Here is a 21,863-nt window from a genome sequence, read left to right on the forward strand (position 1 = left end):
TGACTTTAACTGTGCAAAAAAGAGAGATCATGTTTACTTCAACTCTTTCTACATTGTTTACTGTGAGCAAATGAATCTGAGAGAAGAATGTCTGTGGTTTGGGTTAAACCACATAACCATATGTATGGATATAAATTACAACAACCAAAAGGGCTTGTGAAGTTGCTCAACTGTGGCTTGTCATATGTAGAGGTCTAAACTTGATCAACACAGTGGTTCATTAAAACATCTGCTGAAATTCCACTGCAATGATTGATTGTTCTCTTGGTGACATAAAAGATTCAGCTGCCATCTGTAGCAGACTACAGTCATTATAATTAGACCACATGGTGTTTTGTTGTTGGTTGTTAAATTAAAAAACTGTCTGGCAATTGTGCGTATTATATAGAACATGTAAATCACCTATTTTGTATCTTATAGAATTCTAAGGTGTTAAGATCCGGGTCTGAAACTTAATAACCTGCAGTTAATTCTGAATATTCAGTTGTACTGCTGGTATTAATCATACATATATAAAAAGCAACTTCTGAAATAATTTCAGTATGTAATTAAAAATATAATGTAATGTACAAATGTTCTTGGCTCTAAATACCTACAAACTCCAAGAAATGTTTTTTTTTTTTGTTTGCTTTGTGATTTGATGAGACACAACACAGATTTTGGTAAAGAAAACTTTATTTATTTTTCTCATACACAAGTAAACAGTTCAACATCTTGCAATTTACAAAAAAAAGTTTTCTCATAGTTAGACAAAGAGATTCTGAGGAGAAAGATGTATAAAAAAAACATCACATCGTATATGAGATAACAAAAGTTAATTTAAAATGATTTGATTTCATGACCCAGCTGGGTTATTCTTTTAGTAAGGCACACATTTTCAGTTTTATAAAAGGCACCCAAGCACAGTTACCCAGTCATTTTGTTTTCTTAGTGCCATTAGGGATTGAATCAAATCTGCTTTGGCTATGTCTGTATTTGGATTAAAATCAAACGCTTCAGATTGAACACTAAGGCCTTCAGTGTTTAATTTAAGGCGTGTTATTTGTAAGAGGGAGTCCAAATATCTGTTACACACAATCCCACAATTCACCACAACAAGCAAAAGATTTAATACAAAAAAATCAACCAACACAAAACAATGAATAATCTTAATAAAGCAAGCAATGTATGGAAGCCACTACAGAGCTAAAAATGAAAATCAATAAATCAACATAAAAGGACAGCATTTGTGTCCCTATTTGAGTAAATACTCAGTGAAATCACAGACGCACACACACTCGCAAATTCTCTCTCAGCATCTAACAGCCTTTCTGTTGCTTTATCACTTTCTTGCCTTTCAGCCTCCTCTTGTTGGCCTCCTGGGTTAACCCATTTTTACATGCTGCAAAGGATTGTGGGTGGGCCTGAGAGATGTTCACTGAATTTCAATGTTTAAGCCTGTACTACGGCTGAACTCACACTTCTAAGAAAACACCTGGGGGTTTGTTAGAAAATACCCCCGTCTGTTCTTATCCTTATGACAGACAGGCTGAAGCACAACGCCTGTTATTCTTACACCGTGTGATATGAAAATTACACTTTCTTTCACCATAACAATCATACAAGTTACCGATCTATTATTCCGAACTCTAGAGTGACTTTTCTTGACTCTGATTTTACAGTGTTGTCTTTGTTGTTGTGGTCAGAATACTGCAGCGGCCCACGGCCAACAGGAGGAGTCAACAGCCCTCTTTTCATACGTCACATGAAAGCAAAGAACATTTACTGATACAGTAAAACAGAAAGAAATCATTTTCATATTATTCTACATTAATCAGGATTCTGTCAAAGTGCACAATTGGGGCTCTCAGTTACAGAAAAAAAACACAATATGCAACCAAGAAAAAAAAAACATTTAAATACAGGTTAACCAAAGAAAATAAGAACATATTAAAGTTATATTCACAGCAATATTCCTAGTCTATCAACACCACAACAGGTGACTTTTACTGACCATGAGCCACACCATCTACTGTAAAATCTAGTCATTAGTACACTCTTGTGTCACACATGCCACCTTAGCTGACCAGTAAACATACACACGCATACACACCTGGAGGTATCTATGGTTACCCCGAGTTACATCTTTACATGTAAGTGTACAGGTGAGAGGTGCCAGCATCATTGTGGGGAGTTCTGTTAACATTGTAACTGCTTGCAGCAGAGACTGAAGACAGGTCGACTGCTAACGGAGTGCAGTTGTGCAACGTCTATAGCAGAACTCTTTGATAAACCTCCATGGCTCCAACATATCCAGACTAAGTCATAAAAGTCACAGACATACATACAAACTACCATACCATACATGTACATGCACACCACTTAATTCAGAGCAGTCTTCGAGGTTTGATCTACAAAGGCTTCTCACATCTCCAAAACAACCCACAATACCACACACCGATGAACTTACATTGATATGAAACAGGTACACTTACTAAATCTACTGCATGTATAATACAATAAACATCCATTTATAAAAAAAAAAAAACACAAACAGTATAACTTAAAAAAATTAAAAAGAAAATATCAGTATTAAGTGTAATAAACAATGGTAATGTAGAAAAATAAAACTTAAAGGAGATACTCGTGTAGTTTGAAGTGATGACACAGCGAGAAGAGTGAAAAAGGAAACCTACATAGGAAGTGTAACTAGGGGATAACAGCCGGGGAAAAGGAGAGGAGAGCTTATAGTGGCTATATTCCAATATTATGGTACCGCCTCTGGATTTTTATCTCTTCTCTTCGTTCTTTTCTGAGGTTAACTTGTTTTATGACTACTGATAATGTGGGAGAGCAGCTTGCTGACTGCTCAAGAAAAGAGCTAAAAACAGAAGGCATTTTTTTTTATATTCTTTACAGTATTAGGCTATATATGCTTTACTACACTGTATATACTATTACACGAAGTGCAGTGGGTCGAGGGTTAGAAATCTAACCAGACACTCATCTGTCAGTCAAAAATAAATGCATGTCAGTTTTCTTCTGCTGGTAGGTCACTCCTATCTTTGCATGTATATTTCTCAGTATCTTCCTCACAGTTTTTTGTTGTTGTTGTCAGATCGCACTCAGCTCATCAGTGACCCAGAAGACAGGATGATGTTACTTTGTACAGCAATAAAAAAACACAGTGCTGGGAATGTAAATCAGTAACGGATTTCTGGCACATAATTGGGGATATAAAAACATAAAAAACTGTAATATGATCGATATTGATATCAGAGACTAATCATGATTATATACCTGGATTTTTTAAAATTTATGTTAATCACCTTTCTCATCCAAATACCAATGATCTAATTTCTTGTTATTACTTTAAAGTTTCAGTTGCAGTCCTTTTTTGGCATCTTTGGGTAAAAATACCACAATAACATTTCAACATATTGTAATTCAAGCAGTCTGAGAGGGGGGAAAAAATTGTACACCTCTGCTTCCAGGCTATAGAAAACCTACCCCGTGACAGAAGATCACGGGGTAGATGTCTTATAACCTGGGGGTAAATGGCTAAACACACAGGATGTCTTTCAGAGAGGAAGGGGGGGTTCAACATGTGACTGACAACTTTAATTACCATTCATTGTGCAGATTCCATCAGACGCGACTCGACTGCTCTATTCAGTGGCACATCACAGAATCATCATGAAAGCTCACATAACGGCAATATTTTGTCTTCAGTTTTCTATAATGGTATGATACAATGTCATGTGATACATCTTTATATTTAGTCTTTTGATTTGGATAGAAGGGATTGAGTGCAGAACGTAACCAGTTTCTGAAATCAAGTTTTATACAGTGTGATCTATTACTTCCCAGTCTTGTGCAGTTATTACTCTTGCATGATACACGTTGAAGATGCTATTACTATTATCAGCCACTAAGCATTTCTGTAGAAGATCTATAATTATGGTGCACAAAAGGAAAAGATTCACAGCACCACCTTTAGTATTGCTACATGATACTGTGAGAAAATAAATTAGCTCCATAGTCATTATGTACTGTGTCACTGTATATGTGCATGGCCAAACTTGAAGAGTACAGCCATGACTTTGGAAGAGTTTCAGTTTTTTAGTGTGTACTTTCAGGTGAGAGAGTGCATATGTGTGTGGTTCTGTTTTTATTAATGGTTAGAGCCTGTGGTACTTGTCGTTGTAGCGGTGTATGGTAACGCAGCCATGGTAGGAGATGGGCCGCGGCATGGCTGCCACTCCTGTGATGATGCCTGTAGACGGGTCATAACACAGGATGGTGTCTGTCGCATCACCATTTTCCTCTCTGCCACCGAGGATGAAGATCTTGCCGTTACACACTGACATGCCACAGCTCTCCTGCAATGAGAGAAAAAAAAGAGAGAATAGGAGGGAGCTCCTTCAGATTACATGTAGTCTGTGTTATTCAAGCCACATTAACAGCCTCTTACAGCCTGTTCAGTGTTGTTGTTTAGTTTATTACCAGTTTGTTAAAGGTGTGGACAACATGCATCCAGTAATCCTCTTTGGGGTCATAGCAGAATATGGACTTGGTGAGACCACCGCACACGTAGATGAGGTTGTTGAGGGACACTGCTGTGATGCAGCGTTTGGCGATGGGGATGTTGGCCCGTAGTAACCAAGTGTCTGTCTCTGGATCATAGCACTGAACCTGTGACATACCGTCAATCATCAAGTTACAAGCAATCATGAGGTTCAAAAATGAATTATGTGCAGCTCATTCTGTGGTCTCTTTTGCCTGTTTTTTTTTAAAGACAGCATTCCTTCATACAAGTCTGCCTCAACATGTACTCCATATTCACTGTTGCTGTGTAAATGTTTGTTTCTACTATCTAACGGCTACTCCAACAGTGTCTGTGCATCCTGAAAGAGGGATCCCTTCTCTGTAGCTTTTCCTGAGGTTTCTTTTTTTGGGTGAGTAGATGGGGGACTTTGTTCTTGACTTGACTCTGTTGTGTCTAACCACAGCTAATGTGAATAATACAAGTGATCTCTCTCAAACAAACAAGGACTTTTGGGATCATTGTAATGAACTTAAACCTGCATGACCCTTACTCACATAGACTCAAGTATGAATAAACAAACAGCTACAGGAACACTGATGATCCTGTAAACCCATATCAGATTTATGCCTCTGCCTGCCCATGCATTTCTACTTGGCACCACTAACATAAATACCAGACATTCCGTGGAGGCAGAAAAATGCTTTTCAGAAGACTGGGTTCCAATGAAGACTGTTGTCTTCCTATTTAGTTGTAAGACAGCTGACACTGAAAATGTAGTGTAACTGTTCCAGGTTAACCTGTCATGTCCTGTTCACCACACAGTATTATATAATACACTGCTGGCACACATGACAAATACTTATTATTACTTAGTATTGTTCCCTTACAAACCAAATCTGTATTTTCATGCATTTCTGATGCAAGTCTTTTTCTGTCTGTCTAAAAGGCAGTCTTGTTTTACTGGTACCAATCCTTTTTTTTTTGCATCATTAACATGTCACAGCTCATCATCTTAACACACTAGAAGTACACTTCAAGAGTGAACACATCTGACAAGGCCTCACAGTCTTGTGAATGAACTGAATGTCTTATCTTGTACTGTTAGAAAATAGAATAAAACATTCACTGCACTGTTTTTGGGGGGGTGGGGGGTGAGGGGTTAAGCTAAAGGACAAACAAACCTAATCACATAACCTTCTTGGTAGAGGGAGTTATACTTCCATCAGTGAGTCATTTGAAGTAAATCTAAACCTGAAATACTGTGTAATTAAAACAGGGCATGGAAATATTGATCAGGATACAGTTAGTGGAGCAAAACTAGTCTGATCCTGATCAACCAGACAAACCAGAATATAGCTCATAATCACATCCGCTAACCAACTGCCATCAACTGAAAACAAAGCAGTTTCCGTTTTTCTGTTTTCATTTAAAAGTATTTAGTAATGAGACAATAGAAAACCATTGCAAACTGAGTGACTTTTATTGTAGAAGAATTTTTTTTTTTTTTTGACAGAGCCAGTCAATTAGCAATATTAGCTAGAACTGTAAATATAGAGAAAGAAATGGAAACTGAGACACCCTGGTAAAGTTCAGTGGAAACTATCAAATCATATTAGAAAGCACTGCGCCGTGTCACCTAAATCCAGATCTACTGATCTAATTTGACAAAAAAGCTTTTGCACAGTTTATACTTGGGGTATAATAACTAAAATCAGGTAACCTGAAAAAAGACGGCACATAAGTTGTCATCACTTAATGTTAGAGTGTGTGGTTGGCAGGAGAACACATCCGTTTCTCACCTTGTCTGAACAGGTATTGTCATCTGGTCCTCCTCCAATCACAAAGAGCTTCCCAGCACAGCTGGCCACAGCTGGAGAGCTGACTGCCTCTTTCATTGGAGCTACCTCTGTCCAGCGGTTAGAGAAGGAGTCATAACACTCTACACTGGTCAGGCGGTTCTGGCCATCATAGCCACCAACAGCGTAAACCTGAAAGCACACACAAATGCTGATTAGAGGAGGGAGAGCACTGTAATTATCAGGTTATTATGAGGTATAGGCCCTGGAGCATTGAATACACAAACAGAAATGCGTCAGTGCAAACAGCATTACTCACTATAAGCAAGATGTTCAGCTTAGTCGTATGAATAATAGTTTCTACGTCAGTGCATAGAGAACCAGTCTATCAGGCACAGTTGAGGCTCATGTCTGTAAACACTGCCCTGTCACTGCCACCACCTTCACCCTAAATAACTCATCTGAATCTCTTAAACTGTCTGTACCAACAAAGCATGACCCTGAACCACTGTGTGTAATTCCCATTACAATTTACAATTCAAAATAATATTATTGAGGATCATGTACTGCTCATCCCTCTAACATCAGAGGTGATGTTTTGATTTATGTCAGCTTGTTCATTGTTCTTTGATCAAAGATACATACAGCCACTTAATCAAGATGCTTTCTTGTGGTTCCACGTGATAAATTAAAAAAATGGTGAAAGGTAAGTTATTATGGTATACTTTTATTTCCTTATAACATACTGGAATACATAACTGGGAACATACCTAGCTGGAAAAGATAGCATGGCAGAATTATATAGCTTGAAAAACACTCCTCATCAACAGCCTGGCCTTATGCAACTGAAAGCCCTGAGGGTGTTCCTGTCTCTTCATACAAACCATCAGCATAAACAAGTTCAGAAAGAGAAACAGGGAAACAGATACAGAGAAATAGAGACGGAAACAAAAAAACACAAAGGGAGCAGATGGAACAAAAAGAAGGAAGTGATTGGGACATGTGTATATTTGCATTCAGCGCCTCAAAGACCTGATAGCACTACTGCTTTTTTCAACTGACAAACTGACACGTATCATAAAAACAAAAGCCTTCATGAACTCTGATTTTACAGATAAGGTGCTGTGTCTTCTGTAGCGTGTCTACATACATGTGTCCTCAATGATAATGACTCAAACCACCCACCATGCCATGTCACAGACCAACTTAAAACTGTTTGATGTGGATATGGTGCATTGGATTGTTAAATGTGGGTTGTTTGTTGCCATGCATGAAAGATGAATAAGTATAGCCTGTATACACCATAGAAAATTTTTGATGTTATATTTTCCATTTGACCTCATAATGTCAGTTTACTGACATTATAAGACATGTTTTTTACTTATACCATGTATTATAAACCACACACACTATAAGATTTCTTCATTTCTCACAATACAATACACAAAAATGAAATTAAGTAGTGAAATAAGACATTTCAGCAGCATATTATGTTTCTAGACAAAGTATCCTGGTGGTTATTTAAAACATTTGACACTAAAATCATCCCCATTTTATCACTGGCAATGGTGCCTCTGAGTTACCTACAGACATAAACTACATATAACATACAGGGTGGGGAAGCAAAATTTACAATATTTTGAGGCAGGGATTGAAAGACAGTGTATGACCAATTAGTTTATTAAAAGTCATGAGAATTTATTTGCCAGAAGAAAATTTACATAATAGAAAATGTTTTTATTCTATGTGTCCCCCCTCTTTCTCAATAACTGCCTTCACACGCTTCCTGAAACTTGTGCAAGTGTTCCTCAAATATTCGGGTGACAACTTCTCCCATTCTTCTTTAATAGTATCTTCCAGACTTTCTCATAATAGTTTTGCTCATAGTCATTCTCTTCTTTACATTATAAACAGTCTTTATGGACACTCCAACTATTTTTGAAATCTTCTTTGGTGTGACGAGTGCATTCAGCAAATCACACACTCTTTGACGTTTGCTTTCCTGATTACTCATATGGGCAAAAGTTTCTGAAAAGGTATGGGTAATAGTGTTAGGTATGATTATGACATCAATATATGTTTGGTTTCAAAACAATTGACGTAGTGCCTGCTGAGAAAAAAACAACTAAATGTTCATTGTAAATTTTGCTTCCCCACCCTGTACACTTCAGTTAGATGAGAGAATTTGTTTTCTTGTAATTTGACTTTAACCTCAACTAATGGTATTCAGATACTAACTTGTCTGAAGTTGATGGTGCTGAAAAGTGAAGGTTAAGGGGCACTTGATCCCTTTCTTCTTCTCTAACAACACTAGTTTGCACTCACTTGATAAACACCCCACAAAGTTTTGATATAGCGTGTAATAATACGTATATCAATATAGGCACATTCCACATTAGCTTGATGATGGTAGCACATACTCAGTACCAACCGGAGGTATGTGGCTATCATATAAACACTAACCCAAACAAGATTCATGACTCTGCATCGACACACTTGCTAGCCACTGAACAAGCACATTCGCAGGCTATTTTATGACTATGCTTAAACACTGACAATGGCTGAATGATTAACTGTTTCCTTAACATGCAGTGAAAAGAGACGAAGTGACTGCAAGAGAAACAAGACTGACCTGTGAGGGTAACGCTCTTTCTCTCACACACAATACGTGAACAGAGCAAATAGAGACAGAGGAGGAAAGTGAGAAAGAGGGGTAGAGTGAGGGAATGTAGAAAAAGAAGAAAACATTGTGATAGATGAGAACAACTGTCACGAAGTGCAGTCATAACAGTGGGAGGAAAACAAGTGGTGACCTATTTTTGCTTGTACTTTATGGAGAAAAGACCAGTCTGACAGGACATTACAAAATGCAAGACACTGGGAGGTGTGTTCTTGTACCAACATTGTGGAAACCATCATTAGATGTTTACACTTTAGGTTCCCACTTGAAATAAATGACTGTAGTAAATGGTAAAGGCTTTAATTTCCTCACTGATTTCTTTAATAGAGAACTAAAGCGAAACACCAGTGTGGTCTTTGCACGAAAACATGAACATGCACATGTTCATTACTGGCTTGTTGACAACTTGCTTGCAACTGGAGTATCAGTAGTGCACATCAAAAGGGGAAATTACAGACTGAATGAGGAAATGACAAACTCAATAGGAGGGGGAGTTGGATTACGAGGAAAAATGACAACACTGATGCTTTACAGAGATACTGCATGTTTTTTTTTTTCTTTCTTTCTGATGACTGGTTACATATAATCTGGCATTTTAACATTACATAAAGCATTCCTTACAAATACCTTTCCTGAGAAGAGGAAAAAAGATAAGAGGAAATGAAAACACCACTACTGCAAATGACAGAATTCTGAGGAAGACCAGGCCAGAGACCAAAAGTATGCAGATATGATATTGCAAAACAAGATACTTTACAATGAAATAAACAAAAAAAAAAAATTGTAAACACAATCTATTCTTCATACCCAGTACAGTGGAGGTGTCATAAACAGATGTAGAGAAGTGACATTTCATGAATCAGATGGGAATGACAGTATTTAAGAATCACAGGCCACACATTAAATCTTTTGAGCTTGTTAAAACTAAGAGAAAAGCATAGCAAGAGGAAAATAAGAGGAAAACAGAAGAGAAAGCTGAACCACATGTGCGAAACAGATACAGGAAGTGGACGGAGACAAGAAAGTCTACTGGGATTTGCCATCTCTGAGGAATGTGTTTTCCATGCAATGGTATACAGCGTGTGTGTTTTTATATGGCATTTATTGTGAAACCCAGTTTTAACCATTGAACTGAAGACCTGACTTAAGTAGATTAACCAGTCCTCATCTTCAGACAGACCTGAAGACTGAAAAATTGTTTTTTGGGTTTGATTTAGAGTTTATTTTATGGTAATGTATTCAGCTGTGGTGATCAGTGATTGCCTTCATATTATCTGGTGCAAACGTGTGTGTTTGTGTGTGAATATACTGTATACCATTCAAGCACAGTGTCACTGCTGTTTATACCTCCTGATACTCTAATGCTTGGTTGTTACTGACAATCATTTTACACATTATATCAATACAATATAAATAATAAAACTGCAATGACATTTGTGAAAGGCTGTTAGGTTACAGACTAGCAGGTTTATGCTTTGTTTGATTCGATACCTGTGTATTCGAGTCAAGCTGAATGACTCAGTCATACTTGTTTTCACTCTACCTTAGTACATGATTCACTTTGGAGGAAACCGCTGACAAGTACAGCCATAGTGTGACCAATCAGCTGATTACCTCGTTTTTTGTAGAATTCTTCTGTGTGGAGCTGGAATGTGTTAACATATTTTGAGGAGTCTGCGGCATGAAAACAAAGCACTCAAATTGCTGTTTGGAACTCACGTAAAGTACGGACTACGAGCAGACATAAATATGCAAACAATATGACAACAACCCCCACAGTCTTGTCCTTTCTAAAGTAAATTAAGTGTTGATTTAGACTAAAACTTCCCAACACCACTTTATCTTGTGTCTGTGTTATTTACATATGTGCTCAAGTGTATACACTGTGTCTACACAGGATGGCTGAGGCACAGGCATGCGGTTTAAGTTTGAGAGCGGTGTCTTAGTCTGACTCATCTCTTTTTATGCCCTACATGCCTTTGACCAACACAGTGGTGGTTCCATTTTATGCAAATCATGCATAATGAATGTTCAGAAACATTTCATGTAGTACACTGTGTATTTTCAGTGGTCATAAACTGTTTCATATAATGGCATTTTTGCAATTATTTTTACAGTTCAACACTTAAAATTCAAACTCTGCAATGAAGACAAACTTGACAATCTTGTTGAAGAGCATTGCACAGCATGTGATTACAGTCTTTTTATGGATCAAGAACATAACACAATCATTGAACTGGGTTGTTGGGAGACCCATGAGCTATGGACACTTTGGACAATATGCAGCTGAGCAGATACACATGAAACAAGTGACATGAGCCCCCCCTTAACTTGGAATTGTGAGGTATTGGCACACATCCATTAACCTCCCACTGCCCTCAAACAAGAATGTCCACCTGGCCCTGTAGTAGACACTGTAAATAGTAACAGCTTAAGGGTAACAATGACAGATATAAACTTTAATTTAATTTCACAACCAAACTAATGTTAGATTTGTGGCTTTATGAGCACTTAATGAGTGCTTACGTTATATTGATATGACAAGAAAATTTTCCCAAGAAATTTAGGCAATATTTGCAGCTACAACTAAAAGTGGCGCATGTACTCATACATACATTTGCGGGGTTCATAATTGTTGAATCAAAACAGCAGTGCTCTGTTTGTTGAACCACCTTTTCACTATGCTAGTATTGACTTCTCTCTCTGTTGCATTTGCTCATATGCATCCAGGATGTGTGAGACGTGAGTCATGTACACACTCTAGGATAAGAGATATATTTCAACATAGGACTAATAAAATTAATACAATTGTTTGTTAAGATCAAAAAGATTTAGCTTGAGAGTCTGGTTTCGACCGGCTCGATATGTAAAGTGTCATGAGATAACTTTTGTTATGATTTGGCGCTAAATAAATAGAATTTGATTGATTAATTGAAAACAGACAATACTTAACAAGTATGAGCTAAGACATAGTCAAATGTGAATGGGATCCCACAGTGTTAGGTCTTATTTTTTCCTCACAAGAAATAACAAAGCAAAATAAACATGACACTGTACACACATTCAATCATCAGTAAGAATGTGAATACTTGTGTTTAAAAACAAATTCCTTCCTACTGGTAAAGAACAATGTAAGAGTGGAATGTGAGAGGTGATTGTGAAATTAAATGGTAAGTTTCTTGGAACATGCCTTTACCTTTCCAACAAGTAATCGCAGAGAATTTCTTCACTGTCTTCCTTGTCAGGTAGTAATAACAGGTATTAAAGCCAATGATGATGCAACAAGCTGTTAGCCTATACACCTGAAGCTGCTCAGTAACCTGTCTATGCAAAACCAGAGTTTTTTAGAAATGTAAAGTGTGTATGTGCTGGCAAATACAACAATTACTGGAATACAGGTGAACATTATGTTTAAGGTTTTTCACTGTAACTCTGCAGTAGAGCTTAACTGATTAGTCAGTTTGTCTATAAAATGTCAGAAAAGAGAAAAAGGCCTGTTTTTATGTGTTGCTGCCTAGAGCCGTAAATCCATCTTACCTTGCCCAGAAGGACACCCATCTTGTGTCGCCAGCGACCTTTGTTAAGAGAAGCCACTCTGATCCACAGGTTGAGCTGTGAGTTATACATCCACACATCCCTGCTGTTGATACGACCACCTAAAAACAACAAAAGCCAAACATTTGCAAGGCCATTAGTACAATAAACTTTCGAAAGATGATGAACAGTTTAGAATTAACCCAAAGCTCCTCTTGGTGAACAATAAAGAATAATGTATTTATGTCAAAGTAATGTTTTCTCTCCTTACATGGAATGCCTTATCTAACTTTGACCTGAAATTGGACCCCACGGGTTCACCAAGCAAATAAAAGGTTTCCTCGCTACACATTAACAAAAACACACACAAACATACGATCATCACTCATCATGTCTGCACAGATGGTAAACATATATTCATATCAGATTCAATTTCAAACAAACACACACAATCCGACTCTTTTAACAGACATACAGCACACAGTATTTATCAGCTTCTCATATGTGACACCTGGACAAATACAAACTGTAAGAAGATGCAGAGAATAACATCTGGCAATCAGTCAACTGGGTTAAAGCATGATCGAGACACATTTTTAACAAGCCCTGACATGTGCTCCCTCCCCCTTCCACCACTACCGAACCACCTGCCTGTTGATTTCACACAGGCGAGGAAAATATCCAGAATAATCCCTTAAAAAACATAAGATAACAGGAGAATGATGAGGAGTAATGAAATGTAGGTTAACTAATCAAAACGTAACAAAGAAAACACCAGTGTCAGTGAGGTAAAGAAACATTTATCAATTAATTTGGGTCATTTAAAAAAACTAAGGGGATATTGTTGTACATTAAAATTCCACAGGGCTTCTGCTAGAACCTGTACTTAGCAGTTTTAGTGTTTATCCAACAAGGAAATTCAGGAGGCGTATATGTTTGAAAACGGGTGCAGCATAGATTCCAACAAGAGTCAAGATGAATAAACAGAACAGTGACAATCTGTGTTATTTCACACCAGGACTTAAATTGATCACATGTTAGTGATATCAGTTAATAGGACACAGATTATAAAGAATTAATAAGAACCATCTTGTCTTTGAATCCCACATCTCACTTTTGATGTCCTATTGAGAAAAGAGTGTCTTTCTTGCAAAGTTTTTCTTTTTACATTCAACATTAATTCATGTATAATAATCTCCTAAAACAGAAATAACCACATTTCTCAATGAGTTAAAAATTAGTCTGTTACTTTAGGGTGTTTTCTTTATACAAAAGACATGTGGGTGGTTATATGGAGCAATAATAAAGGCATGCCAGTATAAACAAAGACATCTAAGCCTTGTCTGTGTTCATATGCTTAACAGCCCAACAGGTGGGGATAAAGATTGTCAATTTTTAATCCTAACAATAAAAATACTGCTTCCTGCAAATGTCATTTATTTCAATAAACTGACTATAAGTGTCTATGTCTTTTTTGTTTTGTCTGGGGAAAAATAAAAAAGTAATTTATGTTCTGTCACAATTAACCACACTGTCTACCAGACAGTCTGCTACCCTTGAGGCTTCTTCTCATGAAAGAAACATGATGACGGAAGACGTGACACTTCAAAGCAAAGCAATGCAAAACCTAAAAGCCCATTAAATTAACAACTTCCTCTCAAAAAAGGCATCTTTCTTTCCAAAAGCATAACTAATCACACTGCACCAGTACAGGTGATGACAACCAATGCTGATAATCACTATTCTCAAAGAAAAAGAGGTGGTGACTTTGGAAATCCCCAAATGATTTGCATGGCACCTGAATGTTGTAGGAGTCCAGTTGGCTGAACAGGCAACAACAAATGTCAGGCCACTTACAACCACTTGTGTCTATAAGGCAAGCACGTGTTAAATTGCTCACATGCTGATAAGCCTGATACCATATACCACATGTAGTCATTCTGTATGTTTATTTCACAGTGCAGAGTTGAGAAGCATTTATTGGATTGGGAAATAAATGTATATTTGTCACTTTAAATTACTCAGTATGTTGTTGAAGTCAGTTCTCTTGTAACTGTTGAAAATGCTTTGATTTTTGGATCTAACAAAACTAATGATTACAATGTTATATTTGTGAGAAAGTCAGTAATGGTAGATCCCCTCCACTTGGAAAGCAGCTATGAGTGGTTTTATATACCCATCTGAGGCATCTAATCCAGCTAACTGCAGCTGTGCTCGAGGCCCTAGAAGGTATTTATACCAGCAGACAAACAGCAGACAGGCAGGGGGAATGAACATATTTGGGAGCTTCTAAGAGAGTAACCATGATAAAATGGCAAAAGGTTTCGATAAGGAAAGCAGATGGGGAATCAGAAAGTGGAAACAAAAAAATGGGGATCATAAGTTGCTATAGAACTAGTTAGTCAGTGCATACTATGTGTCTAAAATAGAAAAACGTGGGGGGAGGTGTAGTATGTTGATTTTTCCAAGCAGTGCTTGAGGGCAGATTGATAGTGCACATGTGACTACTTGGCAAAGTGAGAACCTAAACACTCTTCAACAGAATAACATTCTTTTTTTCTCTGTATCTCTCTTTCCCCCTCATCTCTATATCTTTCAACGGCTGTTTTTGTCTAGAAGTGTTTTGCAGCTCTTGAAAAGCAGGTTTGAGCATGAGCAGGGCTGGTGGGCACATTTGACGTTCTGTCAATGCATATTCCTAGAAACAACTTCCAAGAAGAAAACCTCTTGAACGTCATGCCCTTACTCCAAAAACACGAAACTGCAACCTGTACACAGCATTTGAAACAGTGTTTTGGCAGCTGCCTTCACAGTGTACTGAGTCAAGGAAAATGATGCAATCCATCTTTAGTAATCTAGTGCTCTCTCTGTCTCTCTCTCTTTTTTTTTTTTTTTAAGAAAATGAGGCTTACGCCATAGTTGGCTCATGCTACATTCCAAAAATGCAGCAGTCTTGCCAGGATACCATGAGAGGAAAAAGTTTCATAGTTAGAGTGATTTTACATTATTCACTTCATCATATGGTGTTATATTCTCTATTCCGAAAGGGACACTAGATAGTAACATAAAGGAGATCCTAGAAAGCTGCCTAACCGATGTAAAAAAGGTGCCGACCTTGACTATTGGCCAATGGGAAGAGAGAAAGACTGAGTTGGTGAATGAAGGTTTCTCTCAGCACAGAGCTTGAAGAGTGCATCCAGATGTTGCGCTCATATTTTCCTTCAACTCTAACAGGCTGAGGCTGTAAAAATAACACAGGGCAAACAGCCACCACGGCCTTTCCTGCCACTCTACCAGGAGATTAGACCGATTCAGGCACAGAGAAACGTTGAAAATGTGTATAGGATATGACATCATCTTATAGAAATAGGGAGAGAAACACAACTTTGTGAAGAAAAAAAATCCCAAAAAACACAAGGATAAAGTCTTAACACTGACTTCAGGTATAATAGTTAGAGAGTAATTAAGAAAGTACTTTATGTTCTTAAGGTGGGTGATATAAATTAAATAATAAGACATAATAATAATTTAATAATATCTAACATGGTCCTTCTCATTAATATACATTTGCTTGGTTTGTATGATGTCAAGCTTTGACTATACTAAATTGCTTGTCTTACCTGACACCAGAATATCATTGCGTAGGGCACAGACAGCATACTCTGACTTGGTGAACTCGGGTAGTTTGGCCAGTGATTTCCACTCTCCTGTGACTGGATCATAACATTCAGTGTAGGGCAGGTTGAAGCCTCCCACTCTCTCACAGCCGCCCACCACAACAATCACCTCGGAGTAGCCGGTCGACCTGTAGAGAGAGAAGAAGGGAAGAGAAGAAATGGAAAATAAAACCACAGCCTCTGTTATTATAAAAACATACAGGAAAACAAGGCCACATACAACATGACTGGTAATTGTACATGTGTAGGTCTGTACAAAGAGAAAGAATACATATAAACATGTCAACACTATGAAAGTTCTTTAATTATTGACAGGACAGGAACAGACTAGTGGTTTCCACAGGAATAGCACCATTTATCTGCCAGGCAAAGTTCAGTTTATAGTCAAGGTATCAATCTAGGAACAACAAAAACACACTTGGGGCTAGACTTAAGCGCAATTTCCATCATCACAAAGATTTCCTATGTGGCTGTTCCAAACACATGCCGTGGATATGATCACATTTCCTAAAGGGAACTAATTACCTGCACCTTCTTTTATTATTGTTACATTCTGAAATACTACTGGATAAAGATTGGACATGGTTAAGCTATACAAACAAATCAAACAAGTTCTGGGGACCTGATTCAGAGCAAATGTGTTTTGTCCTCTGTATCTCCCCTATAGTGTTCATTCTGTTTACTCAGCACATGAAAAAGCTTAGTTCAGACACAGGTAGGAGATAAATGCTGTTGCACAAGCTAGTATCTGTGAGACAGTTAAGCCCAGAAGCAGTTCAGCACGTGTAAGCACTGAATTTTAAAGGCTTATAAAAAAAGAAAAGGCCCAGTGTAGACACAGAAAGGGGAGAACTGAGCATCTGTTCTGAGCAGGATAGGATATAAGGCCTCCGGGCAAACGACACAAACAGTGTGGAAACCAACTGCCTGCCTGGCGTGCTGCTCTGAACAGATCTGCCTGGATACAGGCACAATGCATCTAAATGCACATTACACAGCCTTAATAACTGACAACTGGAGCTGGTCCCACTAAACCCTCACAACAAGCCTAACACACAAGGGCAGCTGCACTTTTGTTTGACAGGCCACAGTCTACCATATGGTGTGTTTTGTATTTCAAGGTTTCAGTCAGCACCACCCTTTGTCATTTATCAGATATTACATATTCATATCCCATTAGATAGTCTTCAAATAAGAAAACACCAAAGATTAAAAACAAGCCACTGAGCAAGTAGGTAAAAAGGCAAGGTGAGCTGTGCTGCTGGTATGATAACAAGACTCAACATTTCACGATTGCTTTTGATTGCATCACAGTATTTTTTTCTGTTTAAGCTAACGTGTCTGTGTATGAACATGCCCTGCCTTCCTCATTATCATTTCCTTTGCAAAACAGGGCCACAAAACAACGTCCGTGACACGCTTGTCTATTTGGTACAATAACACTCCCTGACTCTTAATTTCTTACTCCTCCTGAACAACAACAACAACATCACCAGAAGCACTGAGATTGCTCACAGGGTGCACTCTTTAGCTATACAACTTAATTTATTACGCAAGTGATTTAAATCAACAATAGACATGTTGCCAAAAAAAAAATGATACCAATCATCTTGTCTCCCAGTAGATAAGAACTGGTTCACAACACAGCCAGGAAAACATTTAAGTAATTAATTAAGAGAAGAAAATCAGACAGTCAGATAAACACAAGACAAAAATATTTTTACTTGATGTGCTTGTTGTGTCTGTTGCATTAATGAGGTCATGTGATTGTTTTACTTGCATAATAGGTATAACTAGTCAGTCAACATTTTGATTACCTGCGTGGACGAGTTCTAGGTGACATCATTTCATTTCCCAGCACATGATAGCGCCTGGCCTCATGGAGGAGCTGGTAGCACTCTGGAGCATTTTGAATCAGCTGGTCTCCCTCCACTGTCTGGACAAAGTAGTTTGGGTGCAGCAGGGGCAGGCGCACATGGTGCAGCAGTTCCTTGAGCATGGGCCTCCTGTGCTCCACACTGTAGTACACCCATCGCATCACTGCCTCAAACACCACCTCCTCTTTACCAATGGACACCTCATCACTACCAATGTACTCTTCCAGCTCTTCCTTGTGAAGGTCAAGGAACTCCTCGTGCTGAGCTACATCTGAGAAGTTGGCCAGGGCATAACTGCGGCAGCGACTGGCAAGCTGCTTCAAGGAATGGGCATCCGCAAAGCGCTGAATGCCGAGGCAGTTGCATGGGTCCAGCTGGTCTTCAAGAAATTTTGCGCAAGCATCACGCAGTGTGGTGATCTGAAAGAGACTGGAAGTCTCGAAGAGAAACTGTACATTCTCTGTGGTGATCTTGGCTCGTCCGGTGTAAACATAGGTTAGGAAGGAGTCCATGGCTTCAGCCAGGATGCCATTGATCTCGACCAGCATCTCACGGCTTTCACGGTGATCATTGCAGAACATGGCTCTGAAGTAGGAGGAGCAGGCAGAAAGGACAGCACGATGGCAAGGGAACTCACGGCCTTGTACGCTGATGACCACATCAGTGAACAGGCGGCAGTCACGAAACTCATTGAACACCTGCAGAATGCCCTCTGAGTGAGAGGAGCCAGAGCAGAAGTCCAAAACATCCTGGTTGGCTAATGTTTTGGAGTCAACCTCAAACACCTTCGAAGAAAACATTTATAAACATGATGGTTATAATTTGAGATAAAAGATTTAACCTCAAAAACTTAGAAAACTGCTATGTATTTGGCACACACCTTGCGTTTGACAGCTGGTGAGTCTTTGATCCCAGAGTCCTCCCTGTTCATCCGTCTGCCCAGAATCAACACCATGGCTGCAGCCTTTAATGTAGACTTTCTCTAAACTTTAAAATGACCTGAAAATCAATTAGTGTGACATTGAGCACTATGACAAAGAGATCATTATTGTGAATTATTAGATTCTACAGTGACTAACAGATAATATGGAAATAGCTGTGAAAGATGATGAAATCATAAATAGTATCCTAACTGGATCATTGTTTTACAAATTAAGGACGTCTACCAGAGGCAAACAAAGCACTCACAGTGCAAAACCACAAAGCATGTGTACAGAAATAAAAGAAAACACAAGGCCTAGAAAATATTTTCTTAAGTCCAAAGGGCAACATTTACCATCAGATTATAGAAAACTAGTTTAAAGGAATGACATGTGAGTAGTACATTAGTCTCCGTGAAACTTCCTCTAACTAATCACTACAGTTAAACACTTGCACCTTGCAGCTAAATGAACCGGAGGACACAGAGGATGACAAAGACACACAAGCAGGAACGAGGGAAGACGTTGAGCAATGGTTGAAAGCCAACCTCCATGTCAATCAGGTTTGTTTTGAAAGAGTGGGGGCAGGGATGCTACCAGGCACTACACAGCCACTGTTTGTACAAGTGTAAGTCAGGAATAGTGATAACCTTGAGACATATTTTCTTTGCTCTGTTTCATAAGGATGAAGTTTAACCTCTTTCTCTTTTAAAAAGCTATAGTAACTAATAATAGATGACACCACTGGATTTGTTTACAATCAGTAGGGTTATTAGAGATGTTGATCAAAACATCCTAAAGTCTTATTTATGGGTTTTTAAACTATGAAAAAACTGACAGTAGGTCTGAACTTTGCTCTGGTGAGGTCATTTATGTCGTTTAAGGCTATTTTTAACCCATCAGAGGTATTCTATTCACATGAAATACTTGTGGCGGGAGTAGTACTTTGCTGAAGTCATCCAGACTGAGCCAGAGGACTGGATTAATCGAAATATGTACCTGTGTAAGGATGTTCAGTCTACTTTGGAGGAGGAAAAAAATCTTGTTTATCTATTTATCTAATTTTTTTGTTTGTTTTTCTCATGCCTATAATTTTATTGCTTCTGCTGTAATGCTTTTAATGTTTTATGAAAAGCACTTTGAATTCTCTTGTACATGAAATGTGTTATATAAATATACCTGCTTTGCCTTGCCTAAAATAATGTTAAAGCAAACAAATAGGAGACGTCTTACTGCAATCTATAGTTATGTCTTCCTGGAAAGCAGTAACCTCAGGGGTATTCAAGTAAAATTAATGGACACGTGTTTAGTAAAAAAAAAAAACAATCAGATTTTGTATTATTAAAAACAGAGCTTAACATTCATTAGAAGTAATTACAAATTATTACAATTACATTACTTGAGTATGAACTTAAACAGACAAGTATAATATATTCATTAATAAAGGCTGGACTAAAAATAGAGCCACAGTTGATCAGACAAAGGAGCCTTTTCTCGCGCCGACCGTTAGCCCTTGACAACAGACTGGAAAATGGAGCTGCGTCGTTTCCTTACTTTAACAACTTCATATTAGAAAAAAAGAAGTACAGGAAAACATCCTCACGATATGCTTTAAAATAAAAAATAAAAAACTTGAACTGTTACCTGATGCAGAAGTTTCCAGATGACACTTCCTCTTCGGTTAAAAGCAGAGAAATAAACAAAAAATAGAAGTAAGTTAATCTGTATCCTAGAAAGTTTTGACAAATTATCGGTGTTATCTACTGTCGTGCAGTTATGGAAAACCAAGTAGGCTGTAATACAGCCGGGACATTTTGATTTAACTCGATAGAAGACAAAAACAAAGAGCTCTAACTAGCTAACTGTAAACACAGAGCCAATTTATACTTGTCAACGAAAAAAAAAAATCCAGCCCTCTGCGCCCACTCAGCTGCTTTCAGTGAGGCATGATGGGTGATGAAGTTCATTGGATAGGAATGCACCGTACTGTGCTCACAGTGAGGAACAGCATTTCCCAAGTGTCTCTGATTCTCCACGTGGCTATCCTTTGTTTGCAAACAAACTCAACTTTTAGTCGAGAAAAAGTTGACGACAGGTAATGGGAATTGGGCAATATACGACAGTAGGTCCTAGTCATAGGTCATTGTTTGTGTTTTATATCTTGTATATCTTCAATCAGAGTTTAGGAGAAACTGACACAGTGTTAGCTGTAAATAAAAAAACAAACGTCATTAAATACGCACTGTGTTATTTTTAGATTTTAACAGATGTGTTTTTTACAGAGGTCTTTGAAGAATAAAAGAAACAAAGGGCATGTGTGTGCTAAACAAAAGGCTTAGTTGTAATGTGATCCTGAAGGCACGTGAAAACAGGATGAAACGCAGCATGTGTTGTTGCTTTGCTTTTTTCAGGTGAAGAGGAAGGAGGAGCCTTCATGAAACAAAGGATGTCACAACTTCCTTACGCCGTTGCAGAAATATTTGAGTGTGTCAAAAGGACCGGGGACCGTTGTTTCTTTCAATATTCACAACTGAAAGTTGCAACATCTGTTGTACATGTAACACAATTAATACACTAAATAATTGAAACGTTGAAACTGTAGATGTAGTCAGTGCTAAAGCCTCATATTTCAGTCACATAAAAGCTTCAAATGGATTAGGTCTCTGTCCTTGGAGCCATATAAATATGTACACATTAACAGAGACACCTGTAAGTTAAACCACTAAACGGATATGACAGCATATGAACAGCTTGACTGGTCAGCTCCAGACATCTGCTCTAGAACAGAACCATGCAGCAGAAGGAATACTAAGCCTTACTACTCATACATATATGTGTCCTTACATTGATG

General features: G+C 38.1%; 1 protein-coding gene across 1 annotated transcript; it reads right to left on the reverse strand.

Moving 5' to 3' along the window:
* Positions 1-863: 863 nt before the first annotated feature.
* klhl24a (kelch-like family member 24a) lies at positions 864-20,899 on the reverse strand. The gene is made up of 8 exons (XM_030161099.1): positions 20,657-20,899; positions 18,973-19,091; positions 18,033-18,877; positions 16,159-16,343; positions 12,542-12,660; positions 6,328-6,516; positions 4,486-4,674; positions 864-4,361 (listed from the first exon to the last, which is right to left on the reverse strand). The coding sequence occupies exons 2-8, from the start codon at positions 19,045-19,047 to the stop codon at positions 4,161-4,163; spliced, it is 1,803 nt and encodes a 600-aa protein (XP_030016959.1). The 5' UTR covers positions 19,048-19,091; positions 20,657-20,899; the 3' UTR covers positions 864-4,160.
* Between the last annotated feature and the right edge of the window lie 964 nt (positions 20,900-21,863).

The sequence above is a fragment of the Sphaeramia orbicularis genome, chromosome 17 (assembly GCF_902148855.1).
Source record: "Sphaeramia orbicularis chromosome 17, fSphaOr1.1, whole genome shotgun sequence".
NCBI lineage: Eukaryota > Metazoa > Chordata > Actinopteri > Kurtiformes > Apogonidae > Sphaeramia > Sphaeramia orbicularis.